The sequence below is a fragment of the Grosmannia clavigera genome (genome assembly GCF_000143105.1).
Source record: "Grosmannia clavigera kw1407 unplaced genomic scaffold GCSC_167, whole genome shotgun sequence".
Classification (NCBI taxonomy): Eukaryota; Fungi; Ascomycota; class Sordariomycetes; order Ophiostomatales; family Ophiostomataceae; genus Leptographium; species Leptographium clavigerum.
Genome location: NW_014040772.1, coordinates 1,554,161 through 1,573,876, shown reverse-complemented (window position 1 = coordinate 1,573,876; position 19,716 = coordinate 1,554,161). Strand labels below are relative to the sequence as shown.

At 53.4% G+C, this 19,716-nt stretch overlaps 5 protein-coding genes across 5 annotated transcripts; 3 read left to right on the top strand and 2 right to left on the bottom strand.

Annotated features, from left to right (window-relative positions):
• Nucleotides 1-1,311: 1,311 nt before the first annotated feature.
• On the top strand, nucleotides 1,312-3,109 carry CMQ_6403 (uncharacterized protein; the record flags this gene model as incomplete). The annotated part of the gene is made up of 2 exons (XM_014315468.1): nucleotides 1,312-1,428; nucleotides 1,541-3,109. 2 exons carry the CDS (start codon nucleotides 1,312-1,314, stop codon nucleotides 3,107-3,109), a joined length of 1,686 nt encoding a protein of 561 aa, XP_014170943.1.
• A 2,474-nt stretch (nucleotides 3,110-5,583) lies between these two features.
• CMQ_5937 (uncharacterized protein) lies at nucleotides 5,584-5,808 on the top strand (the record flags this gene model as incomplete). Its single annotated transcript, XM_014315002.1, has 1 exon — nucleotides 5,584-5,808. One exon carries the CDS (start codon nucleotides 5,584-5,586, stop codon nucleotides 5,806-5,808), a length of 225 nt encoding a protein of 74 aa, XP_014170477.1.
• Nucleotides 5,809-7,206: 1,398 nt separating this feature from the next.
• CMQ_6103 (DNA primase large subunit) lies at nucleotides 7,207-8,953 on the bottom strand (the record flags this gene model as incomplete). The annotated part of the gene is made up of 4 exons (XM_014315168.1): nucleotides 7,207-7,375; nucleotides 7,447-8,057; nucleotides 8,142-8,701; nucleotides 8,764-8,953. The coding sequence occupies 4 exons, from the start codon at nucleotides 8,951-8,953 to the stop codon at nucleotides 7,207-7,209; spliced, it is 1,530 nt and encodes a 509-aa protein (XP_014170643.1).
• A 4,745-nt stretch (nucleotides 8,954-13,698) lies between these two features.
• Nucleotides 13,699-16,086, top strand: CMQ_6336 (serine/threonine-protein kinase-like protein; the record flags this gene model as incomplete). The annotated part of the gene is made up of 1 exon (XM_014315401.1): nucleotides 13,699-16,086. The coding sequence occupies one exon, from the start codon at nucleotides 13,699-13,701 to the stop codon at nucleotides 16,084-16,086; it is 2,388 nt and encodes a 795-aa protein (XP_014170876.1).
• Nucleotides 16,087-16,796: 710 nt separating this feature from the next.
• On the bottom strand, nucleotides 16,797-18,985 carry CMQ_6405 (heat shock protein 90; the record flags this gene model as incomplete). The annotated part of the gene is made up of 2 exons (XM_014315470.1): nucleotides 16,797-18,656; nucleotides 18,725-18,985. The coding sequence occupies 2 exons, from the start codon at nucleotides 18,983-18,985 to the stop codon at nucleotides 16,797-16,799; spliced, it is 2,121 nt and encodes a 706-aa protein (XP_014170945.1).
• Between the last annotated feature and the right edge of the window lie 731 nt (nucleotides 18,986-19,716).

Sequence of the window (19,716 nt, the reverse complement as noted above, 5' to 3'; positions counted from 1 at the left end):
GGAATAGACGTAAGACTACGGAGTACGGAGTACGAGTACGGTTAACGGCGCCCTAAGCCGCGCTAAATACGAGCAACAGCCGCCATTGCCACCTCCCCCACCGCCAACGTAACGGGAAGGGACGTCCCTCGGCCAGGCAGCTCGCTCGCGCCGCTCTTTTGTGCCTTCCATCAATAACCCAAAACTTCTTCACGTTCTTCGCCATGCCGCACGGCTTCAAAGAATGATGTCGCACGTGCTTGGCAAGCACGACTCTACGGGTAGCCAGGACGAGCACGGAGTACGCAGTCGCATTCCAGCACCCAAACACTGTGGAGCTGTGAAGTACTTGTACTCGTATCGTAGTACCCGACATCGGTGTGCATACGAACGGTAATATGCGAGCAATATAAAATGATTGATGACTCCTGCTTGGTTCCAATCAGAGTAGCCTCACGAATGACAGTGCCATTATTGCTTGGGTCCACTTGCTGTGCTACTGCTAAGATACCTCGCCCTGCCCTCTTCAGCTTGCCGTTTTAGTGCCAGCCAATGTACATCTTATCAGCAGGTGTTTTTGTTCTCTGTCAGGGGACCAACCCCTGAATCACTACCAGGCCAGAAGAAAAAAGCCCCTCAATTTGGCTAGTGCAGAACCGTTTCCCCCCAAACGAACCATTTCTTCGCGTTCTCGTCAAGCTGCTTTCTTTTCGCCTTGTAAACGCCTCCCAAATGTCGCGACCGTGATTTTGTCGGCCAATTGACGCCATTCCACGGCCACTGCCTTTCTGACTCTCTTTACTGTCGTTTTCTTGCTTCACTTCCCTCTTTCATAGTTGCTGTCTCGCTCGCTCTTCCGATTCGTTTCTTTTTTTGTCTCCTTTGTTCGACCAACCACGTTTTTGTTCGCTTCAACACCACCACTCACAATCCAGGAGCTAGGCTTACCAAGCTAACTCTCCATCCGGCTGTGTTTGATGCATCCGTTTGTCAAAGCCTCTTGTTGCGCTTAACAGCAACTGCCGATAGTATTGAAAGGAGCACTTGTCACCGTCTTGACCTCCGCCCTCGCCCCTATTCGGTTGCGAGATTGGGGAGAATTTAAGAGGGGCGACCCATCGACGCCATCGGCGAAGCTCAAGATCACTTCACGGAACAATCGGTACCAGGGTTCTCGTCTTTCCTCCTTCCTCGACCACCCCTATTTTGCATGCGCCTCCCACATCTCGCCCCGCGGCTTCTATCTCTGCGCTGCTCCGTTCATAGGACCCTCCTGTCTGGCCGGCACACGGCGTTGATGGTTGTTGTCGGCAGCGGCTTGGAACTGTAACAATGGCAGTAGTCTCTTCTGCCCCGATTACGACAGCCGCCAACGCTACGGCACTCACGCCCCCTCATAGTTCTCACGGCAACGAGTACACATGGGATGCATCAAGCCAACATGTAGATGTAAGTGACATGTCGATCACGAACCGCTGGGCTCCCACAGCAGGTGGAGACAATAGGACATTCGGTCAACGGAGAAAATTGCTGCCTGACTAACTCTGTGTCTCCCCCACAGAGCTCCATGTTCGCTCCAAACGGAGGTACTTACTATGCTTCGACCAACGACCTGACCGCGTACGACGCCAGCGAGAAAGGAGTTTTTGGAGGCGAACCGCTACTCCGACAGCAGACGGCACCGTCATCCACGCACCTATCTGAAAGTGTGCCGCTCGGTGCAGCTCGGGACGGTCAGAAAGGCCTGGACGATAGCCCGATGGAAAGACCCAAAATCACGCAAACTGCTTCTGTCAACGATGTGAGCAAAAAGGCCGCCACCAAAGAGCAACACAGCAGCGACCCCGACGACGTGAGCTCCAAGTGGATTCATCGAGACAAGCTGGCCAGGATCGAGAGCGAGGAGCTTCAGGCGGCAGGTATCATCCTTCCCAAGTCTCGGGCACGGAGCAGGCCGCGACGGGACGCGAGCGTAGACAAAGCAAACGGTCACCGGTCGACCGGGCCGGAAACGGATATTCCTATGGAATCAAGGTCACGACGGAGCTCGGTCTTTAATGAGCTCAAGCCCCACGATGCAAGTCGTCCCTCTTGGGATCTTCGCCGACCGGACGAAATCGACGACGCAGCTTACTTTGTTCCGACTAATGGCACCAAGGGTCTTTCGCGAATTCCCGTTGCAAAGCAGAGCCCAGCCCCCATCCCTCTGGAACATATCGAGCGGGACTCCATGCTGGCCCGAAAGCGTGGCAACAGCATTGGTGCCGAGGAAAGCATTGGTCTAAAGTCTAGGTCCCGAAGCAACAGCATCGGAAGAGCCCTTGACGGAGGCACAGGATCGAGTACAGAACCACCGTCACAACGCAACGCATCACGCTCCGTGTCCGAAGCATCTCCGAAGAAGCTAGCGACCAACGGCAGTGCCAACGCGGGAGGCGGACGAAAGCCGACGACATCCAAGACAAACTCGACCAGCCGCCCTAAGACTCGAAATGGGATAGGCAAAGATACCAATGGCAGCGCCGCCGGAGGTGCAGCACGCCCGACCACGCGCTCTGGTGAACGAGAACTGTCGGGTGCCGCTCACAAGCGTCCCGAGGGCGAGCCGCCCTGGATGATCAATGCCTACCGGCCAGACCCGCGGCTTCCACCTGACCAACAGCTGCTTCCTACCGTGGCGAGGAGGCTGCAGCAGGAGAAGTGGGAGCGTGAGGGCAAGTTTGGAAACATATACGACAAGGAGTTCCGGCCGCTGACGGAGAATGGTTTCCTCACACCGCCAGAGCCATCAAACAGCGCGTCAGCAGCAGCAGAGACATCTACAGCCACCGGAGAAGCCACCGGAGAAGTCACCGGAGAGACTACTGGAGAGGCCACTGGAGAGGCAGGCCATTGGCCGCTCAAAATCGAGGCGAAGAACCCGGCATCGCCAATAGGACGGAGCGGATCGTATTCCACCATTCCCAAGATCCAAGACCAGCCAGGCCTCAGCCCTCTTCCAAGTCCACTTGGGCCCACAACGCACATATCGGCATCAGGGCCCAAGCCAGCGCAGACGGCGTCAGCAGCTGCTGCCACGCAAGACGAAGACGATGCGAAGGGTGGTTGTGGCTGCTGTGTCGTCATGTAATATCATCTCCATCCCACGCCCTGCCTACCGGCCTCTCCTTTCTCGCACTCGCCCACCGATTTCCCGTCTTCTTTGACGACCAAACGCCCGTCGGCTTTACCAATATTCTCTTTTTTCCCGTCCATTCTGCATTACTCTCCTTTTTCTCCCGGCAGTTCGGACATGTGCTGCACATGGGTCATGCTGACGGCTGCTCCACCCATACTGTATTCTAATACCCAAGCAAACGCCAGCAGCCTCAACCACTCGATTGGTCCGACACAGACGCAATTCGGATCAGAACTGCAGCTACCGCCTCTCACCTCTGCTGCGGCCTTCTCAGCTCTCCTACATCGACCCCTTAACGACGTGACGATTTCATTCTGTCTTGTTTTGTTTTTTGCAGCTTTACAGTCGCCGGCCTATTTTACTACCCAGGGACAGAGGGGTATGCCCTGACAAGAGCCCTGCGACACGGGGGCGCAGTTTCATTCATCCATGGTGTTCCGGTGAGACCTCCGAGTCCGTTCTGGCCGGCAGGTTCAAATCGCCGATAGAAGGCAGGTCCCCCCCACCAGTCCTCGAGTGGCCAAGCAGCAGCACTTTTTTGGTGCAATTTCCACCAGGTTCCGACAGGTTCTTTTTTTTCTTCATAATCAGGGAATTATAAGAGGATCGTGCATGGATTCGCGATCAAGTTCACACATATCAGGTGTTGGCCGTCCTTTTTACCGTCCTGTTTGTCCAAGCTCCACTATTTGCTGCCACTGTATAGACGGCTGTCCCAGTTGCCGTTTGCTCCTTGTGATTATCGACTAGGTAGATGTTTTGTATACCCAGAATAACGCAGTTGTTCAGCACACTCAAGAAATATAGTAGTTCTCTCAGAACCAAGAATACCCGTTTGCAGTACGAGTGACAATTTGCGGGGCCAGCGGTCAAAGCGATCGGGCCAGAACAGTCTCATGGCAGGAGGCGGATGCAGGCTGCTGCAGGCTACGGGAAACCGTTGTCATCGGCGCGTGTTACCGAAGTGCCACCCAAAGTATGTACCTACTTACCACCCGGGGGGGGTTGGCTGACAAAGTGTCTCTCCAAAGATGTATCTTACATAGTAAAATCCTATACAACATTCAAAGTAGCCCGAGCCTAGCCACGGCATCTGCCTAGGTTACGTACTCCGTCTTCGTAGGCGGGCTACTTCGGGAATTTTGGCTTCCGGATCGCTGGGCGCATTGGCTGCAAGGATTGGGAAATCACGCGTGCCAAAAGGAGTTGAAAGGAGCAGGCCGAGAAAAATGGAAGACAAAGGCGTTCGGCGCCCCAGTCTAGACTCTGGTGGAAGGTCGGTTGGGGTGGGGCATCCAGGCCTCAGTCCCCTCTGTATTTCATGAATTGTGGGCCAGCAGGGGTCGCCGGCAGTCTATGGCGGAGAAAGGTCCTGGAGCGCCAAATGGGCCACCCAATTCTCGGGATGAACGTACTTGTATCATCTTACATGAAACGCCCAGGCGAGGGCGGCCTCATTCCAGTCGGCCAGCAAACTCGGCACTCACCAGCCACAGACCCCGGTTCCCTGCGGCGGACGCCGTCATTTTTCTAGATGATCTTCAGCAGCGGAGGCGCATGGATGAACGTATACGGGATGCTGCGTAGTAATCGCAATAACACGTACCAGATATGGCGGGAGATGCAGCAGGACAGGGCGGAAATGCACATTGGTTCTTGGTCGCCAGCCAGGCCGGATTTGTGGGACGGAACATCCTTCTGGCGGGATTTGCACGGCAAGACTGGGCACTAATGCGAGGCGAGCGGCAGATTTGGGGAGGGCGACATGTGCGCGAGTACAGCTGGTATGGGAAATTCGGTCAGGCCAGACAGACACTAACTAGCAGAGTCCTCTGCGCCTGCGCTGAGCCCTGGCGCGGGTTCTGGACTGCTAATCGGTGCCCGACCGCCCGGCCATCGGCGGCAGAGTTTTGCAGAGGTACTTTTTTGTGATTACATATGTAAAAATCAAACCGCCGCCCCCCCTTTCTGTCTGGCCGCAATACGCTCTGCAGGAAGAGAAAAGAGTAAAAATAAGCGCTCCCTTCGCTCTCCCACACTCAAAAAGGCGTCCTGTTTCATTCATGCCGTGCATGCCTTCCTGAGACGACACTGCCAGACGACACTGCCAGAGCAACTCTCGCTGTCGCACATCTGACCGCACTAACACAACACATTCTTGTCCCATTCCTTCGACCAAGCCCCGGCTTACTTAACATATCTGACGGCATCTTACTTAAAAAGGCCGAGCAGCAGTCTCCCCTCCTGGGCTTCCCCAGCTTCCTGCAGCATCTCTTCCCCGACAACACTCTCGAAACATTGTCGGACACGCCCATCTCACCTGCACACTCTCGCACTCTCAAACACCTATCCTTTCCCGATCTCGGCTTCGATTGCGCCTCGGCAGCTCGTCCTTGCCATACTCACTCTTTGCCCAAGACACGGACATGTCCTCTTCCTCGCCCTCCCCCTCGTCGTCCAGCAGCACTTCGCCCCTCGGTGCCGAGACTTGCCATCTGCCGGCTGCCTCAGTAGAGATCATGCGCTGCATTCGGTGCGCCCGCGCCAAGGAGGCCACATCTACCGACGACGCCACGGCCAACGGAATGGTCCGTGTTGGCCACAATATCTACTACTGCCACCGGTGTGCGAAGCTGGTCGGCTACATCTGAACACCTTTTCTCCGCCGACCTCTCTCGCCCGTCTTCTCTCCCTCTCTCTCCCTCCATGCCTCAGGCCACATATTCTCGCCCAATCCGTCTCGTTCGCCCCCAGTCACCTCTCTCTCCTTTCCTTTTACCCTTGTCTGCCTTCTCCTGGTGTCTAGCGAGATCGCCAAGCCGCACCGCTCCCTTGGTCTCGGCACATCCGCTTCGAAGTGCGATGTTAGCCAGTTTGACAAAGTACCGACTGCCGCTACCGTCACATCTCCTAGAGCATACAGCAATGGACTGAGATTGGCGTCCTTGGACAGGAAGCATAGCCCCTCACAAACCGTATGTTTTGTGCCCGCCCCCCAGGAACCCCCAGTCCACGGATATTCCACAGATCTCGGCATCCTTTGGGGCCTCTATCATCAACATCAAGTCCCGCATCGGCAACTACTTTCGCCGAACATCCGCTAGGCTGGTGCCTACTACATACCTGTGCAATCGCTTACACACGAGACACCCTGTTTCTGACATGCCCCCCCCCCCCATGAGGCCACCAACAGGCCTGAGCCACCATCGGCCAGACATGTTTTGTGGCCGCCGGGATGCTGCTGGATTCTTTGATTTATTTATGTTTATTTTTCGCTATTGCGGCGTGGCGCATGGTCTTATATAGCTGCCCTGGAAGGTACCAAGATACATAAGAAATAATACACAAGTAAGATACTGCCTACATCTACCCTATGAACAATGTCCTTTCCCGTAATTTGCCCTGTATTACATGTATTCTACAGTGCCCGTCTCGGATGCAAGATACTCGGTCGTAGTAGCCGGCGCTCAATTCAATGCCTGCGTACTTCGTAATTGCTGCTGTCGGTCCCAACGCACAAAATTCGGCTTGTTCGGACTAATTCCTCCGGTGACTTGGCCCGCCCTGACCGCCCTGGCTGGGCCGCTATGCCTCCCCCCCCCCAACTTTGATCCCAATGGTCTTTGAGCCAGAAACGCGGCAGAAGAACCAAGAACAAAACAAATCTTACTGCTCCTGGTGGCGTCAGCTTGCATTTGCAAGCCGTGTCATTGCAAGCTGCAGGTTCGTGCCTCAGAAAAGCAATGAAACTAGCCCACCGGGGCATGGCCCAGAACGGGTTACGTCACTTTGCAGCAGTCACATTATGCGACAAGGAGTATCACACCCGCACTACGGAGTATCACTCAACGATGCACAATCCGACGTGCAACCATACGTCGTAAGGATGGGGAACGGGTACTCCGTAAGCGTGGCTCCTCCCCGCCTCATCAGCATTCCTTCTTCTAAGCCGACGGTCACACCACCAGCTGCAATTTCCCCAATCCGGTCCGCCCGGATGTAATGCTAATAAGTAAATTGCATATCATACATAATTTAACCCTCATACCTCATCCCTCCATGCGGACGTCACCTGTCGTGCTCTTGCCCAGGCTTTTCAGCAGGTAACTGCGCTTGAAGTACTCGTTCGGGTGCACAATTGTCTCCAATTGTGCAGCTGTCATAACGCTCTCATCCTTTGCTCGTCTAAGCTCATTTTTGTGAACATGCTCAAAAACACTAAGCCGATAGGTTAGCCGGCTTATCTCACCCTTCACAAGCAGAACACACATAAGATGGGGGGCACGTACCGATTACAGGCCATATGAAACTTCTGCTTGTCCTTGTCTTCTTTCACGCCCTGCAGCACTGCGCGGTCATTGATGCCCACGCCCTGCAGGAAGGTCGTGAGGTTCTCCATGCTGAAATGTCGGTACGGGCAGCCGTGAGCGTCGCCCGTACCTGGCGTGTGTTCTGTCAAGATCTTTTGGCAGCTAAACGGGCTGTAACCGCCCCCACGCCGGTTCATGTCGCCGCCCACCTCGCCATAGGCGTGTCGTACGTTGTAGCGGTACTCCTTGTTGAACGTGTCATCGGTGATCTTATGGAAGCCTTGTCGCCAGAACAACAGGCTCTCCTCCAGGTTCAGGCCGATCCCCTTGAGGAAGAGCGTGTATTGCAGACGGCCATAGTGTTTCAGGTGTGCGTCGCGCCTCAGCGAGCGGTGCAGGTTCTGCATACAGAGCGGGAAGTGCGCTGGGGCCAACGTATCGATGCTGCGTGCATTAATCTCTGCACCGGAATTATTGCCGTCAGCCCCCGAAAATGATGCGTCGGGCGTAACGAAGTTCTTAGACAGATGGTCGAGAATTGGCGTCAGGCGGTCGTCTTCGTCCAATCGTGGCAAGGCACGGGCTGTGAGCTGACAGCAAACCAGCAACGTTAGCATTCAGCACCAAACCCTGTCCGCTGCTGTGCTTGTGTCGGGTCTTTCAGTGTTGCATACCTCAAGCGCCCTCTCCAGACGACCCGAGAACTCGGTCGCCACCATACTTGCTTGCTCCTTCGAAGGCACGTAGGCTTTTCCGGCCTTGAGAAACACCCTACGGCCTTCAACAAGCTCGGGCACCCGCATCCAATCCACCTTGCACCAGCTCTCTTCTTCTATGACGGCTTGCTGCTTCCGCTGTCCTCCAAAGCTGGAGGCGCTCACAGCCGCAAGTTCTGTCGCCAACGAGCTCTTCTCTTCGTCTGACACCATCTCCCAGTCTAAATTCAGGCCTCGGATAAATGTTGCACGCTCGCGGGTGTCATCATCACCGAACCGTAACCGAAACAGCATTGTCTCTACTCGTACGAACCGCCGCCGTAGGTCTTCCGTCGATGCGAAGGCAAGCCTCAGGATGAAATGACTGTAATGGTCTTTCTTTCTCTGAGCAGCCAGCTTTGTTGACGAGCTACTGTTGGCCTCTAACGGCATATACTTCTCCATGATCGACTTCATGTGCAATGCTGTTTCTGCGGACGATCTATTTCGAAACGAGCATGCTTCCAGCTCTGCGAGGACTGTAGTGCAATATCGTCAGCACGGCGCAAATCTGACGGAAGCGGTAGGCGTATATCCTAACCGTGTAGTCTGTCGATGGCCCATTGCTCAAACTGCTCGAGTGTGATATCTGACGTTGGCGAATCGGTATAGAAGTTGAGGCGAGTCGGATACTGCGCTTCTCGATATTGAGGGTCTGCAAACTGCTTCTTGCGGTGATCGAGGACGTTGCGCCTCTTGGGCTCAATACGGCTAGGTTCGTGTTTCAACATTGTCGTTGTCGTGCGTTCAGATAGCCTCTGAGAATAGAGAAGAAGAAACGGCGTGCGCGTGTGTTAAAAGAGTTCTCGAAAGTGCCACCATGAACCCTGTACAGAAGACGCGACTTGACGCGACGGGTCATTAAAACACCAAGTAACCAATCAGGCCGCGTGTATCGGCTAGCAAGTCTTGGAACTAGTGCCAATGCACCGGTACGGAGTACTCCGTAGTCAAGACACATCCGATACGGAAACTGTACTCCGTTATGAAGGACATAAATATGATATCAGCTAGTAATAAAAGCGCATGCTGCCATTTTCTCACCGATCCAGTTCCTCGGCTTTTTGATTGAAGTGGCTGTACCTGTTCTTTCTCCTAGCGTGTCGCCAAGTTTTCATACTTTTGCACTAAATTATAAGTAGTCAGGAGTTAGTACTTCCCTCAACAATTGTCCAATCACTCCTGATGGTGTAGTTGGTTCATCACGTTCGGCTGTAATTGTAACCAAATGTAAACCGAAAGGTCGCCGATTCGATTTCGGCTCGGGAGAGATTTTTTTTTTTCTTTCTAAAGAGCATAACTTTCTAAGAGCAGTCTCCAGGACGTCCAAGTACTTAGAACATAAAATGATACGTGATGGCAAACTTATTTCGATAGAATATCAAGCTCTGCTACGCCCAATCCTGCCTCGAAGGATTACGTGGATTGCCACCAGGCATGAAGGCAGCAAGATCGCGTTCATTTCAGTGGATTGCTTTTTAGCATCACCTTACCATCTTTTCACCATCGTCAGGCATGCATTAGCAAAACCAAGTCCTTTGTTGTCATTCCTGCCACGCAGAAGACGTACCCGCCTTGCGAAGGACCACTGCCAGCCAGACAAGGCTGGTGTACGACGAGATTACGTTGATTATTCGGCTCTATGACAAATCCCGCAGGACACTGTTGTTGAATATTTTCTTACAATTTATCTTCGACACGGCGCCCCTGAGGCACGTACGCAACAAATACGTGTTTGCAACAAGCTTCACATATATTTTGCCGAGTTAATTGGGTATATTTAGATTTGGGGTTTTGTCACGGACAAGTGGGGAAATGCTGCTATAGACCACTACACCGATGCTTTGCATCTACATTGTTGTATATCTTGTTCCAGGATAAGATAAAGATGGACAATTCTGTTATTCTAATGAGCTTTGTAGATATGCGCGGTGTATTTTCCCTCATACAAATCACAAATATATTTACTGGCTTCTCACTTGGATATGCCATCAATTATCTATAACGTGTAATAGTACTACTGTTCATTCAAAAGCATCGTTACGGCGCACCTGGACAACATCTACTAAACTTGTGTCCGTAAGACAAAGAGCCTTACAATGTATTAGCCTTGTTATTATACAAACGACAAAGACTAGAATAAATCAGAGACGTATAATCGCGTTCTTAGGTCTCTTAAGTTTACGTCCTACCGCACTCCCCCAACGACGGGTTCCTGTCTTCTTAGGTCTTCAAGCGGAACATTAAGATGTAATGCTGTCCTTACGTCGGCGCCTCCTTATTCCCGGGGACTATCCGCTGTGTAGGAATGAAATCTTGAAACATGAGAATAGTGCTATGTATGTGATAGATAGAGGTAATATAAGATTGCTGACTTTTGAATCTAGTCTTGCGACGAAGTTGCCGTATTCCTTATAGAATCTTGCACGTGCTCCCAAAACTAGAAAAAGTGCGTGGCATTCTGGTCCAGGATTCTGACTATTTGGTTAAAGACATGGCTAAAAGAGCCGTTTCTCATGTCATGCTGTCTTATACTTACGAGATCTTGTATACTCCAGTTAGATCCAAACTTACCATAAATCAAAGCCTTCCCCATCGCTATGCTCATCAAGTAAGTATGTCACATCTGCCAAATATGCTCCATACTTGGTCTCTCTACTAATAATGACCGGGCGGCAAAAAGGCCGGTTTCAAGTGATTACCAAAGCATCTGTATTTTCAGACATGATTTGTGATAATTGCTCGTCAGTTCGGCCGATGTTAAACCAACAGCCGAGCGGGAATCAACAGCTACCAAATGCCAACGGGACTGCGCCGGAGTCAGACATGCACCGATAAAACAGCATTTCTACTCAGGTGGTGAACCTGCCTATCTCAGCTCTTATAAAGCCAGACCTTTGCACATCGACATGTGGAATGGGCAGGACAAGTATTACCCCGGCTGAGAAAATATTAGTCGCACCACGGAGTACTCTCAGGGCGCATATTCCAGCCAAGGTGGTCTACCTGTGGGGAGGAGCTCAACAAGTACAGAGTACGGAGTGAAATTTACCTGTATTGTGTCATTTTTACACTACGTTCTTTGGTAAGGTACGGAGTACGGAGTACGATGCAGACGATTAGCTAAAAATATGACTTCTCTTATTGCGAGCGATGGCTTGGAAGGGCTGAGTAAGTTTCAAAGTACAGCGTATAAAAATGGCTGTCACATATCTTGCTGTTATTAGTCTAGCAATATATGGGATCGGCGTCAAGTCGGCATTATCTTAACTGTCCCTGTGACAGCAAAGTACCAACCCCTTTTAAACCCTTGCCTTCTCTTCGTCCCGACCGAATTGCAGGGGGAACCCTAGAAAGATGCGTACTCTGGCACACAACATCGGCCTACACGAGCATCACGGTCGGCATGTTGCCAGTTGCTTAACAACACTGGCCAAGATATCAGACAACCAGCACGATTGCGTGCGTGCTTTTACCTAAGATACTATTTGCCTGAGATGCACAAATAGAAAGATTTGGGCTCTACTCCGTACGCCAAAGTTAAAAGACAAGTCTCCGGTACAAGTTCAGAGCGGGGCAAAAAGAAGGAGCATCATCTGCTCAAAACAGGATAACGGAACAGTCGAGCTTACGGATGAGGCCCTATTTTTAAAAGGAGAAAGGTGGTGAAATCGGGGTGCCTCCACCAAGACCCCTCCTTATCTGGGCTCATTTTTCCAGAGACCCTTTCACGTACGGAGTAGGTGAGGCTGGGTTTGCTAATCAGGAGACCTGCGATAAAGCTAATTCCACTATCCTGTATGACCAGCACCCCGAACGTATGGCCACTAATTAATATGCTTATGCTTATCTTGAGGAGAAGGGGAGGAGAGGTTGGACTTGCGGGCTTGAGCAAAATACTCTGTACAGAGTATAGAGGCTTATCACGACTGCGCGAACTGGTTGGTGTAGGGCAAACTTCTAGTAAAAAGAAACACTTCTTCTTAAAAAGTCGTACACGCGAAATGGCATGCTGTAAAAGCATAAAACTCGGGCCGCGTTTTTTGGAGTGACAATCAGCAACAAGTTCATTTTCCCGAAGCTGTACAGTGTATGTGAGGCTGCGGCTGGCGCAAAGAAAATTATGGAGAAGGAAACAAAAAAATCTCTCCCGAGCCGAAATCGAATCGGCGACCTTTCGGTTACATTTGGTTACAATTACAGCCGAACGTGATGAACCAACTACACCATCAGGAGTGATTGATCTGATTCGTGATCACGTTTCGTGACGCAGATATATAAATGCTACTAGTGACCGACCGCGGTGGAAATGGAATGGCTACGTCCGGATAAATGTTTTGACCATGACTGATACAGTTGCAGCCGAGGGCTACTATTGTGGTCACGCGGTGCGCTGTTTCAGAATCAGCTGCTGAGGAAGGATCGCTCAATGCGACATTGGTAAATGCGCTGCCTACAACCAATCTCTCTTGCACGTTTTCTGGCCGACGATCCAGACAGCGGCCGCACAGCGGCTCACCTGAGAGACATTATAGCGCAATTTTAAGTCGTGAAATTGCTATCAGCACTTGAGTATTTCAGTGGCTAGCACACTAGCGACATTACGCATCTAAGGCTGTGATTGGACAGATGACTCCCCGCCTCGTGGCTGCCGTCGCTACGTTACAGTTGCGGGCGATGAGTAATGTGAGGTGGCTGCGAGTTCGATACATCGACACGGAAGGTACGATGGAGCGTGGGGGGGGGGGGGTACCCTACACGTAAGATAGTTATCTCTAGTCCAAGTACATACCCCGTAATATTAATCTAAAGAAGAATACCAATCGCTTCGGTGGTCCGAGACCAGACTTCCAGACAGCCATTCCGAACAATTGCAACGCCATCGCGCGCCTTTGTGTGCGCGCACCGAAAGAAAGAGGAAAAACGCAGCAGAGGCGGCGGCGGATGGTGGCGCCAGCGTTCTCTCTCGCCCACGACTTGTTTTTTTAGCACAATCGATATTGGCTTCATTCCAGAGTCGGCTGTCCGTCGACGCTGAATACCCTCATTTACGCGACCTTTCTGTGTCAGCCGCCTTAGGCCCGCACCCCACGTGAACGGTGGCCAGAACAGCCGCGTCCGAGCCACGCAATCCGGCAAAGCGTCTCCTGCATCGCCTCCCTGCGTTCGCCGTCCAGCACCACCCAACCTCCTCCGGCTTTTGCCCACCAAACACCACAAAACTCCCATTTGGATTTGTGATCCGGCTGCGTGCAGTACGAGCCGTATGCAGGTGTGCGACGTCTCCTCCGTTCTTATCGTCCCTAGCCCCCCCTAGCCCCCTTCGCTGTCTTCCTCGCAAGCGCTCACGACGTGCTGCCTAGCCCTGGGACCCTAGTTGAAGCACCCTCGCCGAGAGCTGCCTGGCCCTGTCACGGTAAGGGCCGTTGGCTCTCTCGCTCGTTACGCTGTCTGCAGCGGCCCGTTGCCGTCAGTCATGGCCCGCCAGCCTGCGCCCATGCCGATGGCCACATCTGCAGCCGATGCAATGCACCACCCTGACAGCACACTTATGGACACAGCTACGGTCCCACTCACTGCCAACGACAATAGCAACCGCAGCAGCTCGCTCAATGTTGCTGCCATAACCGTGGTCGACACCTCTTTCCAGCCGCCCGGCTTATCGGGCCATATTTCGAGCCAGACAGTCGCAGGTAGCTGCGCGCACCTGCGAGTACTTTCTCCCGTGCCGTCCCAGTTTCAGACGACCGCCCTCTCCCCGACATCACATCAGTACCAGCCGCCCTCTTCGTCTTCTTGGGACTCGCCGCAACGTGGTCGCTCGGCCAGCGGTGCCTCAGCCAGCTCGCAGCAAAGCGCCACCCCCAGCCGCAACAGCGGCGGTTACACCTTACGCCTGCAGACGGATATACATGACAGTGGGTCTTCTGTAGAGCTCGCAGTCCCAAACAGCAACCCGGACTCGTTTGTTGCATCGAGCCGCATCTGGCCGACCGCATTGGGGCCACAGCACAAGAGGTCGACCTCGTCGCTCAAACCTATATGCCGTACGCCCAGCCTCAAGGCATCAAGCTATCACAGCTTCGGCAACAGCTCCGCAACCAGCTCGCCTGTCCCTAGCCCCATCATCACGGCCATGGGCGATGTCACTCCCCTGCCGTCGCCACTGCTTTCGGGCGGTTCGCCGGGGCCCTGGAAAAAGCTGACGAGGTCTCCACCTCGTGAGGCTCCATCGAGGATGGCACCCGGGAAGCCTGAGTCTGCTCTAGTCACTAGCAATGGCGAGTCTCTGACGTCTGCGCTGGTACACATGTCCAAGAGGAAGGCATACGCAGAGCTGTTGTCAAACAAGGCTGGCCCGGCCGACAACGCAGACGGCCACTCTCAGACGATGAACAGCAGCGCTGACTTGAAGCTACCACATACACGCAACAGGAGCCTTAGCGAGTATACTCCCGACCATATGCAGCTGCCAAGGCGCATGATCACTGTATCTGCAACTCACAGCAAACCGGACGGCGAGCCGGACCACGTCGATGATCCATATAAAAGGCGCATGCGTCGTGAGCCCAATCTGTCCGAGTCGCGAGGATTGACGGCCGTCGAGAAGCCACCAACCCCACCGCCCAGCGAGTCGTCATTGCTTCTAGCGGATGCAACCGCCCCGGCGGACGCAAAGCCTGTAGCCGGAAAGAAGCGTTACGAGTACTTCGAGGCAAAGGGTCGAGCCGATGGGAAGCGACGCCGATGGCGTGCCCTCAAGCTGCTTGGACAAGGCACCTTCAGCAGGGTCATGCTTGCCACCAGCCAGACGCCAACGGGCGAGGATGAGGACCTGTCCGTACAAGAACCACATACACGATACGATCGACGCACCCTGGTGGCTGTAAAGGTCTGCGAGCACGGGCCGAAAGGCGGCGCATCCGAAGAGCGGGTGGAGATGAGCCTGAAGCGCGAGCTGGAAGTCATGCAGAGCATACGTCACCCATCGCTTGTTCATCTCAAGGCCTGGAACATCGAGCCCAGCCGGGCCATCCTGGTGCTGAGCTATTGTCCCGGTGGGGACCTTTTTGACGTAGCGAGCACACACCGCAACCTCTTGAGCCCCACGCTTCTTGCACGCATGTTCTCCGAGCTGGTTGGAGCGGTTCAGTATCTGCACCAGATGCATATCGTTCACCGAGATATCAAGCTGGAAAGTGAGTGCTTCTTACCATCTCCTCTCTCCGTCACCTCCTCTTTCACCTCCCGTATCTTTACCACTCTCCAGCTCGTCAACCCGGCTGACCGTTTCGTCGTAGACGTGCTCGTAAACCTGACGCCACAGGAGTTGGCCAATCCGTCCATTAATTGGACAACCTACCCGTACAGCGTGACAACCCTGACGGACCTTGGCCTCTCGCGATACGTCGCTGACGACGAGAGGCTCGAGACCCGCTGTGGCTCTGATGACTATGCCGCTCCGGAAGTCATCATGGGCCAGCCCTACGACGGTCGTGCTACGGATGCATGGTCGCTAGGCGTGCTTCTGTACGCCCTCCTCGAAGGCCGGCTTCCCTTTGACCCTACTCCGGGCATGAGCGACGCCCACCGGATGCGATCGCGGACGAGCCACCGCATCGCGCGCATCGAGTGGCGCTGGGTAGAGTATGCCGGCGAGGATGGCAGCCACGAAGGAGACAGGGCCAAATTCGAGGCGCGAAACCTGCTGGGAGCCATAGATATCACCGAAGGCCTGCTGAAGCGCGCACGCCACCGCTGGTCACTCAGCAAGGTGGCAGAAGAGGTATGGGTGCGCAATGCCATCTCTCTCGAGGACGGCTTGCGGTTTCGCGAGGAAGAAGAGGGAGAGGAGGTTTTGTGACCGAGGGTCTGGCTGGGAAAACAGGATCCATCTTGGGGGGGGGCATGTGTGCTGTGCAAGACATATCTTTGTGTGCGGGGAACCGGCTCTAGCGCAGGGTTATAAAGCGCAGGAACAGGCAGGAGTTGGTAAGATATGTATGGTATAGGTGTACCCATTCTTCTAGGTCTCGCGGGCTTTTGTTTTGCTTCTTTAAATAGCAGGTCTGGCTCGTCCCCTGAAGTCTTTTGGCTCTTTTGGTTTTTGTTGGAAATGATGTTTCTGTTATCATTGTATTGTCTGCACACGCTGCTGATATTGTGACAAACGGCATGATTTGTTGCCAGATTCAGTGCTGGATTGGATCTTGGGGGTACAAGACACGTTATTACAGGTACCATCGCCTATATTGTGGATTCTAGCCCGGGCGCTTAGACGTACATACTCCGACCTGTCGTTCCATTCCGTGGCAGAGCAGTACGAGAGGCATTTTCATCTTTAATTTAGTCTTTTCATTTGGAGACAGCCTGATATACGGGATACCACCACCCGGCTCTCTAGACGTGTTTAGATATAACACCGACATGACAAACGTGGTAGAAAAGGCATCAGATTAATGGCCTTTTTAGAAAATGCAAACACGGGCATCATGATAAGCAGATACATGACCATTCCTAACTCCATTTACTTTTTATCCACCCAGATCCATTGGTCAATTCGTTAGTCCCAGCTTAGTCCACCTCCTCCATAGCGCTGTCGCCAGTCTCGGCAGCAGACGCGCCAGCGTCGGTCGGAGCGGCCTCGGTTTCCGGCTCCTCGTCGATGTTCAGGCCGAGGGACACCAGCTTGTGGATGCGCTCGGAGAAGCTGGCAGGCTCGTCAATGGTGAAGCCCGAAACCAGCAGCGAGGTCTCAAAGAGCAGCTGCACGATGGACTTGACCGTCTTGTCGTCCTCGCCGTCAGTCTCAACCTTCTTCTTGAGCTCCTTGATGATGGAGTTCTTGGGCGAGATCTCAAACGTCTTCTTGGACGACATGTAGCTCGACATGGACGTGTCACGGAGAGCCTGAGCCTTCATGATACGCTCCATGTTGGCAGACCAGCCGAACTGGCCGGTGCGGATGGCACAGGGTGCGCCAACCAGCTTGTGGGAGACGACAACCTTCTCGACCTTGTCGCCGAGAATGTTCTTGAGCGCCTTGGCAAGGCCCTCGTACTCCTTCTCCTCGGCCTCGCGGGACGTCTTCTCCTCCTCGGTCTCCTCGAGGTCGAAGTCCTTGGTGATGTCAACCAACTTCTTGCTCTCAAACTCCTTGAGCTGAGTCATGGCGTACTCGTCAATGGGGTCGACGAGGAACAGCACCTCGAAGCCCTTCTCCTTGAGGGAGTCCAGGAAGGGAGAACGCGTGACAGCCTTGATCGACTCGCCAGTAATGTAGTAGATGTTCTTCTGGTGCTCAGGCATGCGCGTGATGTAGTCAGACAGAGACGTCAGCTCATCGCCAGACTTGGTCGAGTTGAAACGCAGGAGTTTGGCCAGAGCCGGGCGGTTCTGGGAGTCCTCGTGGATGCCCAGCTTGAGGTTCTTGGAGAAGGCAGCGTAGAACTTGTCGAACTGCTCCTTGTCCTCGGCGATCTCGTTGAAGAGTTCAATCGACTTCTTGACAATGTTCTTCTTGATGACCTTCATGATCTTGTTCTGCTGGAGAATCTCACGCGACAGGTTCAGAGGGAGATCCTCAGAGTCAACAACACCCTTGACGAAGCTAAGCCACTCCGGCACCAGGTCGGTGGCGTCGTCGGTGATGAAGACACGGCGCACGTACAGCTTGATGTTGTTCTTGGTCTTCTTGGTCTCGAACAGGTCAAAGGGAGCACGTTTGGGAACGAACAGAACGGCGCGGAACTCGAGCTGACCCTCAACAGAGAAGTGCTTGACAGCCAGGTGATCCTCCCAATCGTTGGTGAGCGACTTGTAGAAGGCAGCGTACTCCTCCTGGGTGATGTCTTGGGGGTTGCGCGTCCAGATGGGCTTCTGCTTGTTGAGCTCCTCCTCCTCGATTGTGGTCTCCTTGACCTTCTTGGTCTTGGGCTTCTTCTCCTTCTCCTTGCCATCCTCATCATCGCTGACCTCCTCGATCTTGGGCTTTTTGTCGTCCGACTCCTCGGTGGTCTCCTCCTCGACAGCATCCTCATCGGGAATCTCCTTCTCGGTCTCCTTCTTGACGTGAAGGTAGATCGGGTAGGAGATGAACTCGGAGTGCTTCTTGATGACCTCCTTGATCTTGGACTCGTTGAGGTACTCCATCTGCTCATCCTTCAGGTGGAGGATGATCTTGGTACCCCGACCGAGGGGCTCGCCCTCAGTGTCGGTGGCGATGGTGAAAGTGCCACCGGCGCTGGACTCCCAGACGTACTGCTCGTCATCGTTGTTCTTGGAGATGACCTTGACCTGGTCGGCCACCAGGTATGCAGAGTAGAAACCGACACCGAACTGGCCAATCATGGAGATATCGGCACCAGCTGTGAGGGCCTCCATAAACTGCTTGGTACCAGACCGAGCAATAGTACCCAGGTTGTTGACGAGATCCTGAACGCTTGTTAGTTTTGGCCCAAATGGTACATCGTGGTGTAAGGTGGTTTATGGTTTAGACATACCGCCTTAGTCATACCGATACCGGTATCACGGATAGTGAGGGTCTTGGCATCCTGATCAGGGATAATGTCGATCCGGAGATCCTTGCCTGAGTCAAGCTTGCTGGGGTCGGACAACGACTCGTACCGAATCTTATCCAGAGCATCAGAGGCATTGGACACAAGCTCGCGGAGGAAGATCTCCTTGTTCGAGTAGACAGTGTTGATAATGAGAGAAAGCAGCTGAGAAATCTCAGCCTGGAACTCGAAAGTCTCTCCAGACATCTTGGCGGCTGCTGTAGAAATTAGGGGAGAATAAGAGTTGGAGTGAGCCTAAGCTGATGTCTCAGGAAGATCAGCCTTCTTTGTTCGTGTTTGCTATTATACGGCCGCAGATTTAGGGTAAGTGGAAGAGGATGTTGGTTGAGCAGTAGGTGGTATGAAGATAGAGAAAAGTGAGGGGTGGGAGGGGGAACAGAGGAGAGATAAATATACAAAACGGTGGGACCTATCAGACGGGGCAGGGTAGGGAAAAGATGCTGCTAGAGACGGATGGAATATGGGAGGGACCAGGGGTAGAGTGGGAGGGGAAGTGAATCGAATCTTCTGGTCTTCTTGACGAGGCTATGGAGACCATATCGCGGGGCGAGTATAAAGAGGGACGTTACTTACAGCAATGCAGTGTACTACAGCTGATGAGCTGTCCGTCTCTGCGAACCTGGCAAATTCTTGACGGAGGAGGACGTGTGAATAGATTGAGATAGGAGATGAAGTTGAGAAAGAGAGGGGAGGAAAGGAAGCGGGAGAAAAGCCCAGTCGAACTCAACAGCTTAAAAGGGCAAGTTTTTCTGGTGGTCCTTTCCAGCCTAGAGCTTTCGCTGGACATTCTACGAGTTTCTATCGAATCTAGGCGGCAACGGTTCACCTGATTCGCCAGAGTGGATCACCACAGCAGCCATATGCAGATTCTGATTGGCTGATATGGCGCTGGGGCTGGGGCTGGAGGGGAAAGTGGG